General features: G+C 38.9%; 1 protein-coding gene across 1 annotated transcript in view; it reads right to left on the reverse strand.

Annotated features, from left to right (window-relative positions):
- Window positions 1-1,069: 1,069 nt before the first annotated feature.
- The window catches only part of bcl11ba (BAF chromatin remodeling complex subunit BCL11B a), a 45,146-nt gene continuing 29,659 nt past the window's right edge, over window positions 1,070-16,556 (reverse strand). Inside the window, exon 3 of the mRNA XM_047345250.1 lies at window positions 1,070-5,979. Within this exon, the coding sequence (XP_047201206.1) occupies window positions 3,977-5,979 (2,003 nt within the window). The 3' untranslated portion in view covers window positions 1,070-3,976. The remainder of the gene's footprint in view (window positions 5,980-16,556) is intronic.

Consider the following 16,556-nt stretch of genomic DNA (forward strand, 5'->3'; position numbering starts at 1 on the left):
AATACTGAAATGCTCTCTATTGTTCATCTTGATAACCTATACACCACTTGTTCAAAAGGACTGTGCCATGATTCCATAATTCCACCATGCAAGTTTATGCACATGTTTAATGTCTAGTTCTCAGTTTTTGGGGTTAGGGTGCCACACACACGAATATTTTCTTTATTATATATTAATGTTAAGTACTTCCTTCCTTCCTTCCTTCCTTCCTTCCTTCCTTCCTCTCTTTCTCATGTCCCCTTCTTTCCTATATCTCGTCTATGTGCCCTTATTTATGTCTCTCTTTTTGTCCTTCCTTCATTCCTTCCTGGAATCCATCTTCATTCCTATTTGTCTTTCCTTTTTTCCTTGTCTCCTCCTTCCTTCTTTCCTTGTGTCCTTCCTCCATTCCTTCTTTGTATCCCTCTTTCTTCCCTTCTTTCCTTTCGTTCTCCCTTCTTGAACTCTATCTTATTCTCTTTCCTTGTGTCCTTTCTTTCCTTCCATGTGGCTTAACAAAATGTCTTCTGTCGTTTCTCCCTTGTATCTGTCAATCCTTAAAGTTTCAGATTTTTGCTGGTACTATTTGCAAACCTTGCCCACTATAAGTGTATCTGCACTAAATTCAGTATATATATTTTTAAATGAATGTAAACCACTTAGAAGTCTGGAACTTTTATATCAACAGGCATAGTTCCTACAGCATTTTGAATTATTTGTCATGTTTTCATGTTGATGAAGATATTTCTGGAAATTACAGTGTGTTTTGGAAACAATACAAATGTTGCTTTGGAAAACCTCAGATCTTAACAGTTTGCAACTCTTATGAGTGTATGAAAATTTAAAGGGCAAAATGGCCAAAAGCTGTAAACATAGACCTCATACACAAATTGCTAAAAATTGCTTAAAAGAAATATGAGGAGGTGATTTTAATTTACTATTTGAAGACATTTCATTTTGTGTTCCAGTTGTTCTGCAGTAAATGTTTCCTCTCAAAATGCACAAGTAATATTCTCATATTTTAAGAAGGTGGTTGTTTTCTTGTTAAATTATCTCGAAGAATTAAAAAATGAGGCAGACAACCAAGATGGACGTTTTTAACATCTTGTATTTGTGCTCTGTTCTCATGCTGAGGCCTGGAAACTGACATGGAGAACCCCCAGCCTTCCACATCCAGGCCACTGCCAGTGCCGGTCAGAAATCACAAACAGAAAGGACAAACCAAAGGAAAACAGAGTAGTCATAGAAAAAACTATGTACAACCAAAACATCAAGGTGTGTTTTTGTCACTAAAAGGCTGTTTAACAACCTTTATTTCATCCCATTCTGTACAACATGATTCAGTACAACAGTACAAATTGATCAGGTTCTGTTTGGTCTAACAGATCGTGGCAGCCCGTGAGTCGGATTGGTCAGAAAGTCACCCCTATTCATTCACAAAGGATGCACACAGCCTACAGGTTAAAAAAAGACAAGCTCTTAAGGAACGACAGCAAGTGCCTACACATGTAATTCAAACCATCCACAAAGAATAATCCATTCCAGAAGAAGAAAAATAGATACAGGTCAGGATTCTCCATAATTCTTCCTGAAAACCAGAACCGACGTTCCCCAAAACTTCCATCACTGAGTTCGTTCCAGCTCAGGCTTGTTTTCCACTCATTTATTTTTTATTTCTTTACATCCAAGCCAGAAGAAAAGTTACTAAAACTTAGGACTTTTACAGTTACATTGACAAAAAACAGTTTCAGAGACCCACAATTTAAATTGGACTGTAAAATTAAAGATTTTTTAAAAAACAAAAACAGTATTTTTTTTACAGTTTTGTAAAATGCCCCAGCATTCTCCAATATTACAAATACTGTTATATTTTTACAGTAAACCAGAAAAATGTCATATATATTCATATATATTTATATATATATCAAAACCCGTCACAAAAAATGAGAAGCAATGAATAAAAAAAAGGAATAAAAGTTTTAAAGCAAACCTGAAAAAATGTCATACACACACTCACGCACAAATGTATTTTAACCCTTGTACCAATACTGTAAACTTCTTCAAGACAGAGTGCACTAAATTCTGCTCTAATTTCTGGTTTTCCTGATTTTTCTCCAGTTTTTGTGAGGTTTTTTATCCGCTTCCCCAACGATCTGGTTGTGGGACAAAGTCATGTCCTTGTGAGTGTGGAAATTGATATAGATCTATATATATTCATATACGTTGTGCATTTATATGTACATATGCATACATATATATACACACAGACACATTATTATTGTGCTGGGTAATCTGCTAATGCTAAACCTAAACTCATGATTTTGCAAATTTGTTTTCGGGTTCAGTGCCTGATTCCACTTTAATGTGAACTCGTTTTTTGTTCACTTTGATGCTTTAGGGAAAGCGTTGCATTTGTCTCAGACAATAAATAGGAAGATCAAAACACAAGGCACACTCAAGTCAAATTGAATGGCAGTACTGAAAATGTCCAGAATAAATTCATATTCTTATTACTCCCATGATTGGGTTATTACATTTTTATAGTGCCAGCTTTGGGAAAGCTAAGCCTAACAGCTGTGGCACTCCAGCATCAGGAGATCCCAAACTCCACACCCTTTTTCCTACTTGGCTGTTTCATCATTGTGCACTGGATGGATAAATCATAAAGTGCCGGTTTATTTCTGAGAACGGTCAGCATTTGAAATAAAAGCGATTTATTTATTTTTTTAAGAAAAGTGCAATTATGAAGTTGGAATGGCTTAAAGCAAAAAAGAGCTGGGATATTTATAATATCCCAATGTGATAAAGAACATTTTAGTCATTTTAATGACGTTGCTCTTGAAACTTCTAACACAATGTCAGCTCCAAATAATTTTACTTTTTGTAAATTGATATCTAATCAATTTTCCTTACATACTTAAGCCCTCTTGGAGTAAATTACATTTATGCTTATCTTAGCTAAAGATGTATATTTTCAGTTGTTGTAATCTGTCATTGCAACCTATAGTATGATGTAGCTGAAATGCTTTGAAAGGCATAAGAACGAGTGGGTAAAAAAAGAAATTGAGCAGTTATATTTTACCCTGAGACGTCTATGTTCTCTTTCTGTTTCTCTGTCCTTACTATCCCTCTGTGCATACTCGCCATCGCTTCATGCTCAACTATTAGTTATTAATAACACCTAAAGATCATGAGGCTTGGTATATAATGCACAGGTGTAATATGTAGTAATAAGAGGTTAGAGTGGAACCTAGTAAGTTGTCATAGAGTTGTTGCAGTCAGCAGCTGTCTTGTCGAGAACCTGTTTCATCAGGCTGGTTAGGATGTTCAGGGTTTATGAATCTTGGGATCCTCTTTCGTTTGACATTTACTGTTCATTTGACACTCAGTGCTACATATCCAATTATATCAAAATGTTTTAGAGTCATTTCATGCTACAATGCCAAAAAGGATTGTTGTCCGCATATCATCGTCACGCAAAATAAATTAACTCTAGCATTCGCAGTAAACTCTCAAATCGAAGATTGAACTCGGCATCTTTTTAAGACACTAAACAATTATTTTAATATACAATTTCCTACAAGCCGTGTCCAAAAAAAAAAACAACCTAAAATGTATTTCTGTTAGGTTTGCTGAAGAACTCTCAGGATGTCGTGGGATTAAAAGAAATGCAAACTCAAACTAAACAGTAAAAAAAAAAAGAAATTACCTGCACATGCCAAAAAACTAAATCCAATAAATACAGAAATTATTGCACAGTTAAAGGCTCCACGTATTTAAAACTCATCAGACTGATTGTTTAGAAATGAAAGCCAAATGAGGCAGTTTAGACAGCTTCAGTTGTTGTTAAGATCTTGTTTTTTTTTTTTAATTGGCAGTTTTTTTAATCAAAAACACAAAGTTAAACTAAAATCAGTATAAAAGTATCCAGCTACCCCCTTAATTTGTTGTCTTTTTTTGAGTCCAAGACGAATGATGCAGAGCATGAAAATGTGCCTTAGGCCCTCTCAGCTTGTTCAATTTTGACCTCGCTGGCCATCAAGTGTTCGCCGTGCCACTTCTTCATGTGTTTCTCCAGAGTGCTGTACACACTGAAGGGCATCTGGCAGATGTCGCAGCGGTACACCTCCTTACCAAGCTGGCCGTGTGTCTTCATGTGGCGGGTGAGCTTAGAGCTCTGGGCGCATGCATAGTTGCAAAGCTCACACTTGTAGGGCCTTTCTCCCGTGTGACTGCGCCGGTGCACCGTCAGGTTGCTGCAGTTCTTGAACACCTTGCCACAGTACTCACAGGTGTCGCACCTCCTCGCGTCCTTGGAGCTTGGCCGACCTGGGCCAGGGCCACCCCCTAAATGAGGCGTACTGCCACCGCTGGCGGTACCACTGCGGCCAGATAGACCGCCATCCAGCAGGTCTCCTGGAGGTGTCGAGAACCGCAGGCTGCCGTTCTCCGACGAGTGCTCAGAGGAGGTGGCGAAGGGCGATTGTCTGGAGTCGGTGAAGCCCAAGAAAGGGTCTTTGATGAAGTGGCGCGAGGCGGCGTAGCCCACCAGCCACTGGGAGTATACGTTCTCAGAAGGGATATGTGGTGCCTGGGGAATGTCCAAGTCCTTCTCAATCTTGATCCTCTTGTTTGAGGAGTTGGAGAGAGCAGGGCTGGTGATGGGGGTGGGCTTACGGGGGAACAGGCCTGAGAAGGAGTCACCGGAGCCGCAGTTCCGGCCATTGATGGCTGTCCGCTCTTCCTGCTGGTGATGGTCCATCTCCCTGACTACAGAATTCTCATCTACGGTGTCTCGCTGGCCATCAGAGCCCCTTTTAGAAAAGGGCATCCTTTTACGATTGTCAACTATCAAATTATTATACTGCTGAATGGAGTTGAGTGCCCCACCGTCTACCATCTTCTCAAGGGAGAGAGATGTCTTTTCTTCCAAAGGAGGCTTAGAACCATTTTCCCTGTTCCTGTAGAACTCTGACTCCATACTGAAGTTCGATTCCGGTCGACTCTCATTCTCAAGTTCCTCTTCTTCCTCTTCCTCCTCCTCCTCATCATTTCCCTCCCCCTGGAAATCCCCATCACGATTTTTAATGCCCTCACCAGTAATATCACTGGTGCCAGGCTCTGGGGAGCTTGTGGTGGAAAGGCCATCGTCCGAGCGCCCTGTCATGGATCCAGCCTTGTGCATGTGGGTCTTCATGTGGCGCTTCAGCTTGCTGGCCTGAGAGCAGGCGTGGTCACACAGCTGGCACTTGTAGGGTTTCTCCCCGGTATGGCTGCGCCGATGGACCACCAGGTTGCTCTGGAACTTGAAGGTCTTCCCGCAGAACTCACAGGACTTGATCTTGTTCTGTGTCTGAGGAGGGGTGGTGCTGTTTGGGGGCATCGGTGGCAAGGGAGGGGTGCTCAGAAAGGGAGATTTAGGGCCTTGTTGAAAGGGATTGGGGTTTAGCAGTCGATGCATGGGGTTGGGCCTGCTGGGCGACAGTGGTGGCGTAGTGCTGTTGGTGTTCCCTGCCAGTTCACGTAATCGCCGGGAAAAATCCATGGACTGGGACTCGATGGCCATTGGCGTCAGCCGCATCACCCTCTCAAAGGCACTGGGGTGCTGGGAGATGAGGCCCATTTCCTCTGCGCTAAGGCGTTCCAGCCGATGTGGGTCCAGGTGATGGCGGGGAGGTGGGCTGACAAACGGTGGGGTGTTGGGGAGACGGTTCTCCATAAAACCTGGGGGTGGTTCTCTGAGTAAAGGCCCCGTCATCCTCAGCAGGTGGAAGGGATTGTTTTCCCCTAAGAAGCTGGTGAGTGGGGACTGTGGGATGGAGTCGTTGCCCATGGGCGGCGGCATGGTGAGTCGAGGGGTGAGGGCTGTGCTGGAGGGATTGGATTCCAGATAGATACGAATGCCGTGGGTGTTCTGGGCGTGCTGGAGCAGGAACCAGGCGCTGGGGAACGGCTGCTTACAGGTGGTACATATGTAGTTGGAGGGCTCATCTCTCCCACCTGCAGACACACAAAACGGAATAAAAATTTTGCAGTGAACATTCTGAGAGATATCACCACTAAATGTAACTTTATTGTGGGATGAAATATTAACAATAGATTTTTTACTCATAACAGCTCATTTGCAGTGTGTAAACTTTTCAGCTGAGGTAATGAGATGTCATAAAGTGTCTCAGTAGCTGGGATCTGTCCACAGCAAATATGTGTTTAAAAGATGCTTAATCTCTCACAAAGGGAAATATCTTTCCTTTAACTACAGTTCTCTCCTATTTAAAAAATTTAAAACAGCATTATTTATCACAGGTATATGTACTGTAATCTTAACATTAAAACTGTCTTTAACCTTTCAGGGAACATGAAACATTTTGGGAAATAAAATGCACCTACGTAGAGATGTACACAAATCACAGCAATCACACCAATAATTAGTGAAGGCTTTAGTCTTTCTTTTCCTAGACAGAAAATATTCTAGTTGTTTTTTTGTATAACTTAAGGATGCCACACACACAAACAGCCAAAACATAGAGTGATAATGTTTATTGTACATTTTTAGTCTTGTGTATTTATTCAATGAAAGCTTGTTTTCTTGGCCAATTGCGCTAATTTCAGATAGCGCTTGAAAATGTGCTGCTCTAATTGTTGCCCTTATTTGTGAATATGTGTGTGTTAGGGTGGGGGAGTGAGGGTGTGTGTGTTTTGGCTCACTGGGTCTAATGCTGAAAATGCATTAGTCCCAGAAAATGCAAGAAACATTTATTTATTAAATAAAAGTGACAAAAGATATAATTACATTAATGTGTCCAATGTGCAATCATTGACATTATTGATGTTTAAAAGTCAAATAAAATAACAAAAAATACCAACAAAGCATACTTATTATAATAATAATAATAATCATCATAATAATAACTACTGTTTTAATAATAATAAATAAAACCTGAATTATTCGTGAATTTATGTCGCTATGGAAGTGTGTTTGCATTAAGGAGGAGCAGCATAGAGGTGGAACAGCTGTTCTCTTCTAGAGTCCTGTAAGGCCTTTTGACTTAATTATAGCAGACAGGACTTTCACACACACTCACACCTTCTAACTCGTACAGTGAAAATAACAGCTCCCCATGTCTCAGCTTTTGTCTGCATGATTCTCACAAGCTGTTTTAGTGTCGAATTTTAACACTCCAAAGAAAGAAACATTCTGTTCCTGCCTTTTTCTACAAGCTTCCCATTTGATTAGTGAAGTCATTTAGGAGTGTGTGTGTGTGTGTGTGTGTGTGTGTTTTAGAGAGTGAAATAATGCACTGAGACGCTTTTTGTCTCTGGTCATAGTGGAAGCAGTGGGTCAGGGTTTTTGTCTAGGGGAAGTGTGTGTGTGTGTGTGTGTGTGTGTGTGTGTGTGTGTGTGTGTGTGTGTGTGTGTGTGTGTGTGTGTTCTGTGTGTGTTCCTGTCGTGGCATCACAGTCAGAACCATTTTCCCGATTTCACCATCAAATTGAGGACTGTTTGTACCAAAGTTAGAACATTTTGCTGGTCCTCACGACCTATTTTGCTAACGGTTGGGTTTAGGAATAAGGTGTGAATTGACTTTAGGTTAAGGTTAGGGTTAGGTAAGCACTGGTACTGGTTAGGCTTGGGGTTATTGTCAGGGTTAGGGCATAGAAAGGGTTGAAAATGACTGAAAATCAATGGAAGTCAATGGGAGTCAACACATGGTCCTCACTACATATAGCAAAACAAGAGTGTGTGTGTATGTATGTGTGTGTGTGTGTGTGTGTGTTCATCAACACATGTGTGTTCGTGTGTGTGCAAGAAAGAGAGAGAGAGAGAAAGAGCCCTCCCGGGGGAGGGGAGTCTAACGCAGATGGCAAATAAAGTATGCAGCCTGAGGCGAGAGCACATTATGCTAATTCTAATGTCAGCTGTACTTTAATATACGACTCTATTTAATCACCCCATTATTTTCTATTTCCATATGAAAAAGCAGGGAGAGTGAAGGTGCTGCTCATCACTTTATTTGGTTGAACACTGAGCGCTGTGCTTTATGGAGTGAAGGAGAAAACACTGCACGGGTACTTCCCTCCTCTCTGAGTGTTACTGTACACACACACACACACACACACACACACACACCAACTCTTTGACTTATGATCTCCTGTATGAGTATTTACACTAAGTATGTCTGTAAAGGTTACAGAAGTTCACTGACATCTTTTTATAGAAGCTTTTAATGCTTGCAGGCTGAACGTTCACTGAGAGATAAACCATCTTATGTTTGCAGCTTCCTGGCAGTCGAAATATTTTATTCCAACTTTTAACATGCATCTGATTTTTGTGACAAACAGCAGATCCAAGTCTGATGTTCTGCAAATAGTCAGGGAAGTGATTATAATTCTACCAAGACAGGTTTGTTTTGATCCCAAAAAATGACGTAAAATATTCAGGCTTCCAGCTCCCGATGCTCTGTTGGGAATTTATTTTGGAATAAATTAGGATTAAACATAATAAACAGTTTTAACAAGTAGTTATAATGTGAAACATTTAGACATAACAATTTTTAGATGAAGGGAAAAAAATGATGAGCAATGTTTTGAGAAATTTCTTTTTTGAGGAGTTTACATTTTTAAAGATTTTGTTAGCATAAGAAACATGAGCATAATAACCTGTATTTCAGTCATTACTTTCCATGAAATAAATATATATTGTAGTGAAAATAAATAAAACGTATTTATTAGTATTTAAGCCTCTTGATGCATTTTTTGAACATTTGTAAATTTAACCCAACTTCTGAAATTCACTAGAATGAATGCCTCCTTGTTATCATTAGATCAATATTAAGCTGATTTTTGTAATTAACACCAATAAACAGAACAAAACTAAAAAAAAACATCAATGAAGACCAGACTGATAAAGAAATTGAAAAAAAAAATTGTATTTTCCTCATCTGGTCAAAAACAAAATAGTTACACAGTTTTTTGAATTTTACATTCCCATTCTGCTGAAATCAATAAGTATGATAACAGCATATTTATGGAGTTTATTTAAATGTTATTAGTTTTCACTGACAGCACAGCAAGAATAAAAGAATTAGGGAAAAAAACTTAAAACATTTTAGTCATGTTTCCAGCCGGGGATTCTTATAAATTCTGCCTCAAGTTGCGCAATAAATACAGCAGCAAATAATTCAATTCTTATCTTGACGTAACTCAGTGAATGGTGCTTCCTCTGCCATTTATAGAGAAGAGCGTCACTTTAGAAAACTGTTTTGTCAAATCTGAAATGTTTTCCTTCCCTCCATCATTTTTCCATACCTGAAAAGGGATTGCAGTGGGGTTGGGGTGGGCACACCCATTCACCAACTCAAACCGAATGCCAATTAAGAGTCTCGAATGAATCCAACAGGTACAAATTTTGGGTTAGGGTTACCCACAGAAAATGCTCCGTTACACAAAGAAAACATGCAAATTCTCAGTCTTCTATAAATGTTCAGCTTCCTCGATCTGATTCGGTTCTGCTAGTCATTCTTCAAGTTTCGTCTGATACAAAAATAAGAAATAAAAATATCTGAATAATAACAATGATAATAAAAATGTACCCATGTTTCTCATGACATAAAAATATCTGCTATTTGATGAAATCTAAAAAAAAAAAAGAAGTCAGATAAAACAGATAAACTTGAGGTCAGATATGTTTGTACACCTTTCACTGCTACAAAAACTACAGTAGGTGATCTTGACGATGAATACTTAAAGTTAGTATACAAAGTTAGTTAAAATGTGTACACTTCACATATTTTTCAAATTATAAATTCAAATATCCTTCCAATAATGTAAACCAGATATCATGGAAAAATGAAAAAGAACAATAAAAAACTTTTTACATTTTTATCACATTTTTGGTTTTTGTCATTAGTTCTCTCACACATTGATTGTTAACCATGAGCTCAACATCTTCCTGCAGTAGTATAAAGAATAAAGATGGTGGCTTAGTCAGTTTTGGAAATTTAAGGTCCAAATAATTGATCTCATTTTCAGACATGTCAGCCTATTTTAAAAGCAGAATAAAAAGAAAAAAGCAGCTGCAGCTTCATATTTTTTGGCTCCAGATCACAGGAGCCTTTTGGTTTGTAATCTCATCATTTTCCTACAGAGATCTTTGCTCTAAGCTCTCACAGTTGATCTCTTCTGTTTTTGTTCAATTTCAGAACCAAAACACTGAGTAAATCTGATTTATTTTTCTGAGCTTCAACTGATGACAGTCTCAGTTTCACATTCGGGTAAATTTGGCTTATTCTTTTTAAGTTCTCTCATTCCTGATCTCTATGTTGTTGCCTCTGTGTACTGATGATTAATAAAGGGAGTATGTGCATCTTCTTCCTGTTTTACAGTGGCTCACCTGCTTTTATTTCACCGTGTCTCCAGCATCTTCCTCTTTCCCACCAAGCCTCTGAATATCATCTCCTGCTACATCCACAAACTTTTTCTGTGATTTTCCTCTTCGTCTTCTTTCTGCATAAACATATTTTGTCCGGTATATCCAGTATCCCTCTTTTGTTGATGTTAAAACCATCTCAGCCTTGCTTTTCGGACTCTGTCTCCTAACTGTGCCTGTTCATCTTTCTATGTAGACTGGACCATGCATTGATGGATTATTACTTATCACAGATGCAATGACATAAATGTACTGTTTCAATAAATACAAAATACAAAAGTGGTCATAAATGTCTCTCAATTTATATAAATTGTGACCACGTGGGTGGCAGGAATTATTACATCAAAATGAGGGCAAAAGTAAAAATATAGACATGATTAGCAGATTACACACTGTCATCACAAACATAGGGGCCATAATAGAGAAGGCATGAAGGAAAAACGAAGAACACAATTGCTGCTTCCATAGCATTCAAAATTACTTTGATTAATAGCCAGGTGCTACTTATCAAAGGCATTGATTAACTGACCATCAGCATTCTCTTTAAAGAAGCAGGAGTTTTGGTGGTTTGCCAGCCAGGAGCACACAGGTGTGTCCTAACACAATGCCAAGCTGGAACAAAAACTGCATTGACCTTAGAGAAGCAACTGTTTCTCCACATCAGCATGGGAAAGGTAAACAAGGCTATTTTCAAATTGTTTGAAGTAACCCAGAGAAAGATTATTCAAAATTAGAGAACATTTAAGGCAGCTGCCAATCTTTGAAAGAATTGCCAATCAGACTCTAGAGGCCTCAGTTAGAATGTTGTTGGGACCCCAGCCATGGGTACAACATGAAAGGCCAGTATGAGCTTTTCTGGAACTTTCAAAATAAATCGCATTAACCTACTTCCAGCACAGCCAGAAACGGAATAACAGCTGACTTCCCGTGACGTCACTGTCAAAATAAAAAACCCTCTTTTGCAACAAACTGACCTCTTCCACACAGGTCCCCAGCAGAACTGGACGGAGGGGCACAGCGTGCTAATATCTCTTTGCTGGCAAATAGACATAACTCTTCAAACTGGATCCAAGAGTGTCATACGATCACGCGATCATATGCACTAAGTTAAGTAGGAATGAATTGCTGTTTGTGTATCCGGTATTCATTCATGAACGGGGGTAATTAAGGTACAAGTATTGCTTGACTTTTCTCTGAGGTCTACAGAAGCAAACTGTGTTCCAGAGAGTTCCCAGCAGAGACCCTGTCTCTACGACGCTGAGTGGAGCAGTTTTCCCGGTCTGAAGGAAGGACAACGGGACCGCATCACCGTGGTTACAGCTGTAATGTACAGTTTGGCCGGCCGACAGAACGAGCCGCTCCATCCCACAACTACGGAGGTTAGTTGCAGTTAACCCTTTGTTCACTGTTGCTTCCTTCAACTTCGTCGCCCTGGACAACTTTTCCTCAGCACGGTTCATGTAAGATGTTGTGTTTTGGGCAGAGAGAAGTAGTTTTGAATGAAATAATCTAAAAATTTTTCGTTTTATGATGTTTGGTTTTGTTTGTGTTGAAAGTCAGTCATCTGAATGCTAGTAGATTATCTGCTCAGCACATGTGCTCAGTTTGTGTTCTGTTTTTTTTTTTTTTTTAAAGTTAAGACAAACTTTATTTAAAGGGTGATTTTAAACACAGAAGATCGGCCATAACGTGCCGTCCACACTTATGCATTTTAACCCTTTTATTAGTGGTATTTTAAAGGTACGTGTTTGATTCTGATGATAAGCTATAAGCTTCTTGTGTTAGCTTTAATCGCTAACAGCTAAGAACACGTGCTTGCCTGCTAAAGATAATTTACCCAAAAAGGTTGTTAGTTTTCAATCTAGTCAAATAATATTTCTCTAAATATTATTATTTTACTAAACTTGATAACTAAGTAACACAATTAAGCCCATTTCTCAAAGATTTGGTTGTTTAATTCTTTAAATTTTTCTTTAAATATTTTTAAAATAAATAAAGGCAGTTAATTAAACACCCTTGAGAATTGGTCATCCAGAAGGTTGGTTTTATTCAGCAAATCATTCTTTGAAATATTATTTTATTATAATAATATTTTATCTGATCTTGCATTGTGAATGGTTGTTTAAATGTATACCAATTATTGCCTAAGTTAGTTCGAGGACTAACTTAACTTCACTTCCAGATTCTTCAAGATAATCCTTGGTTCTCAAACATAAATAACATTGCATGGTAATGTTGCATCACTCTTTCAGTCATGGTTTTCAACCATCTTTGATCAGCTTGTTTATATTGTACATAGCCCATTAGTCTTCCTTATTCTTTCATTTTGGTTGGTAGTTTAGTTGGTTTTAGCATAGTAAAGAGTTTGTTGATTGAAATATGTTTGACTTTGAGTTGACTTACTTTTGTTAATAAATTCTTGTATTTTAAGAAATTGTGTGAATTCATTCTGTGTGTGACAGAGTTTTGCTGTTCAATAATGTCAGAACTTGGCTCACCCTTTTGATTTTGTCCTAATACCACCGCCTTATTGGGCTGGTATTCACAGGACAACCCTTACCAGACCGAAATATTATTTGATAAAATATTAATATTAAATAATCTATTCATATTCATAATCACAACAATGTTGAACGATAAAGTTCATGACAGCTCAATTAGACAATGGCTGAACAAATATGGCTTGTTTGGAGTGGTTGAAGGAGAAAGTATTTTCTCTCTAAGGTTTGCAAAAGTCCATCTGATAGAACAAATTATTAAGTAAAAAAAAGTATTATGTCATTGGACTCCAAAGTGCGTAACACTGCAATCAGTCATTCACTCATTCATGCACACATTTACACACTGACAGTGGTAGGCTACATTGTAGCCACAAGTGCCCTGACAAAGGTGGGGCTGCCACCATCAGCAGGCAAGGCAGGTGAAGTGCCCAAGGACACAACAACTGAGACAGACGGATCGGGGATTCTAACCACCAACCCAATAGTGATGATGAACACCTACCACCTGAGCCATCATCGGTGCAAAGAAAAGGTCAAAATTAATGGCAGCTAAAGGCGCCCCCACATGCTGTGGAATCATAGTGTACTTATTTTCTATTCTAGCTTCATCTTTGTACAGTGAATAATATCAATGTGTAGTATGTTAGTTTTGTAAATTTGAGATTAATTTATAACAGTTCAGAACCTGTTAAAGACCAGATAATTTTTATTGTGATATTAAACCCTTGAACTGAATCAGGGATAACTTTATTTTTACCTTCATTCTAAAAGCGTGAAACCAAAATATTTTCTCATATCCATTGCTGCATCCCTCATCTTCCCATCCTTACTTTAGGTGAAACAGCTCTCTTTTTATTTATTTTCCACACAGAATAAAACTCTCATTACACACTGATTCCGGATTTCACTATGATTCAATTTGCTGTAATTACTGCTGCTGCTGCTAATAAAAAAGGAGGAAGAGAGAGTAGAAAAGCAAAGGTGCAGAGGTCAACTGGCAGTTAGCGTCGTTCATTTTCATCACAGTGTATTCATCTGGGGCGGCTAATGGTCCAATTTTCTCCCCCTCGGCCCTCAATAAATATTGCTGGAATTACAGGTTAAATAGCTAAATTAAATCACAGCTATTACAGATGAAGGAGAAAGGAAGAGTTGGAGAGAGGGAGTTAAATATGTACAATTACAGAGGGGGTGTGCATCGCTGCAAAGTGTGCGATTAAGGCAGCGAGTGTCGGCGGAGCGCCGTGGGATAATTGTGTCCAGTTATTACACAGCAGGCTGATGTATCACTTTTATCTAATGAAATTTATTGTGTTACACTTCGGTCATTAAAACTTAAACATTAAACCCTGCCAAAAAATAAGAAAAATACACCAATATGAGAGATGCAAATGGGGTCTGGTCAGATTCTCCCTCCAGTCCTTGTATTTAGCTGCTGAACCTCATTTAGCTGCTCACCCTGCATGGCTGTCCATCAGCATCAGTGTGTGGCAGCATTTTACACAGTCATGTCAAGTAGCGCGCATCCTAGCAGCACCAGAGTTAGCTGCTGCTTGTGGGGAATTAGGAGGTGTTTATTTCATGTGTCTCTGAGATCATTTCAAAAGCGGAGCTCAGTCGGCGCCGCGTTGCCAGTATTCTTTAAATAGTCTGTTAGCTTTGAATGAAGTGGTTCGAGTGCAGCCCGACACGCATTTTAAATTGGTTTAAATAGCTCAGAACTAGAATCATTATGAGACCACATACAGTAGCAGCAGCAGCTTTAATTAAATCTCATCAAGATCTTTTGCTCCAACAGCCGAATTTATCTGCTGTACAGCGCGTCGGCCAGCCAGAAGTCTTGCTGAAGGTCCGGTGGGAAATGTGAGTCATCTCCGAGCTCAAATCACCGCAGATGCTGTTGGCCAAAAACCAAGAGGCAAACCCCAAAGTCCTTCTGGTTTTTAGGCTCTCGCTGTCAGACTGCAAGCTACAAGCTGAGCTGCCATGCAACAGATTTTACTTTATTTTAACTAAAATATTAATGCATTGTATTCAATATGAAATTAGTTTAAATTGGAAACCAATAAATGCATTTGAGCTGCAAGGTTCTTTCAAGAAAAGTATTTATTTCTTTAGCAAACTATCTGAAGAAATTTCCATGACAGACTGACTGGGTATTAAAACCCTCACTCATCCCTTCAAAATAGTTATGTCCATGTCCCACCCAAAGGAAATTCAACCATATGAAATAAATACTTGGGTCAGAATGACTCTTGCAGCTGAGTTATAGCTGTATGAACACATTGTAAATTCCACAACAACATTGTTTACTACAGCTTATTTTTCTGAAAGGGCTTCTGTTGGCAAAAATCCGGGTGAATATTTCACAAAACATAAAGATTTGACAGCCCTGCATTTGATTGTTTATGTTAATTGGATTTGTTGTTGATATGAAAGCTAAAGAAAATAGGTCTGTGGAAGTATTTGTATCCAGCAGGGCATACTGCCATAATAACCCAGGTTTAAGATAATCAACATGAGCTCTATTTGCTGTTATTTCTCATTTTCTGTACTTCAGTAATTTTCCTCTGTCCTTCTTTCTCCCCTAGTGTGTGTTGAACTTTAGCTTCAACCCATCTTCTCCTCATGTTATTCAACCAACAAAAGGATTATCACTGAACAAGGTGTGTACACACTCTTGGCAAGAAAAGGAGGGTCTCATTGGCATGTGTTTGAAACGAAAGCTAAACAGATCAGAACCAAATTAGATTGAATTTTAGCTCATTATAGAAAGAGGAAGGCAGAGAGGGAGACCCTCGGTCCCTCACGCCACTCGACGAGTCCTGCAGTCAGAACAAGGCCAATTCAAAACAAACTGCTATGTGTGTTTGTGTGCATCGCTGTCTCTGTGCCCTGTTAACAAATTAGAGGGATTAGGAGAGGAGAGTGCCAGAGCATACCAGCTAATCCCACACACTGGACTGCACCACTGCACCTGGGGAGCCTGCAAGAAACTGTGAGGAGCGGCAAGAAACTCTACACTCGCCTCTATAATCCTGCACAATGCACACACAAACACATGACACCTGATACATGTCACTCCGAATGTGTATGTCAATGAAAGACGACGATGTGACAGATTTGTTCCACTTCATCAATTTTCAGGTGACTTCCAATATAGCTGACATAGCTGCTGTGATTTACAAGTCCTTAGTAGAATTTTGGATCTCTCATTCTGTCTGTCTTTATTCAGTATACACCATTTAAATATAACAAAATCAATAACACTTTAATGATACTTTACATATATCCCCAAAACATGGATATTAAAGGTCTACACACACCATAATCTGACACTGGAAAGATAACTGAAAAATATAGAATACAATTCAAAAGCAGAAATATTTTTTTTTGACTGTCCAAAAATCCATCAATCTGCTTATTTCAGTGAGCTTTTCATGAGGATGAAGCCTAATATATAAAAATAAGAAGCTGCTGGGTAATGTCAGTACTAGAGACTCAGAAAATGATGAGTCACTGGTTTCTATGGTAATTCCAACATTTTCTGAGGAGCAAGAGTGAGCCCCCAGCATAACTGTTTGAATCAAACTGACAGACAAAAGTTTAAGTTTCAAAAAACTTAAACAGTCATTGCTTGAACCATCAGT

Source organism: Girardinichthys multiradiatus, chromosome 19 (assembly GCF_021462225.1).
Source record: "Girardinichthys multiradiatus isolate DD_20200921_A chromosome 19, DD_fGirMul_XY1, whole genome shotgun sequence".
NCBI lineage: Eukaryota > Metazoa > Chordata > Actinopteri > Cyprinodontiformes > Goodeidae > Girardinichthys > Girardinichthys multiradiatus.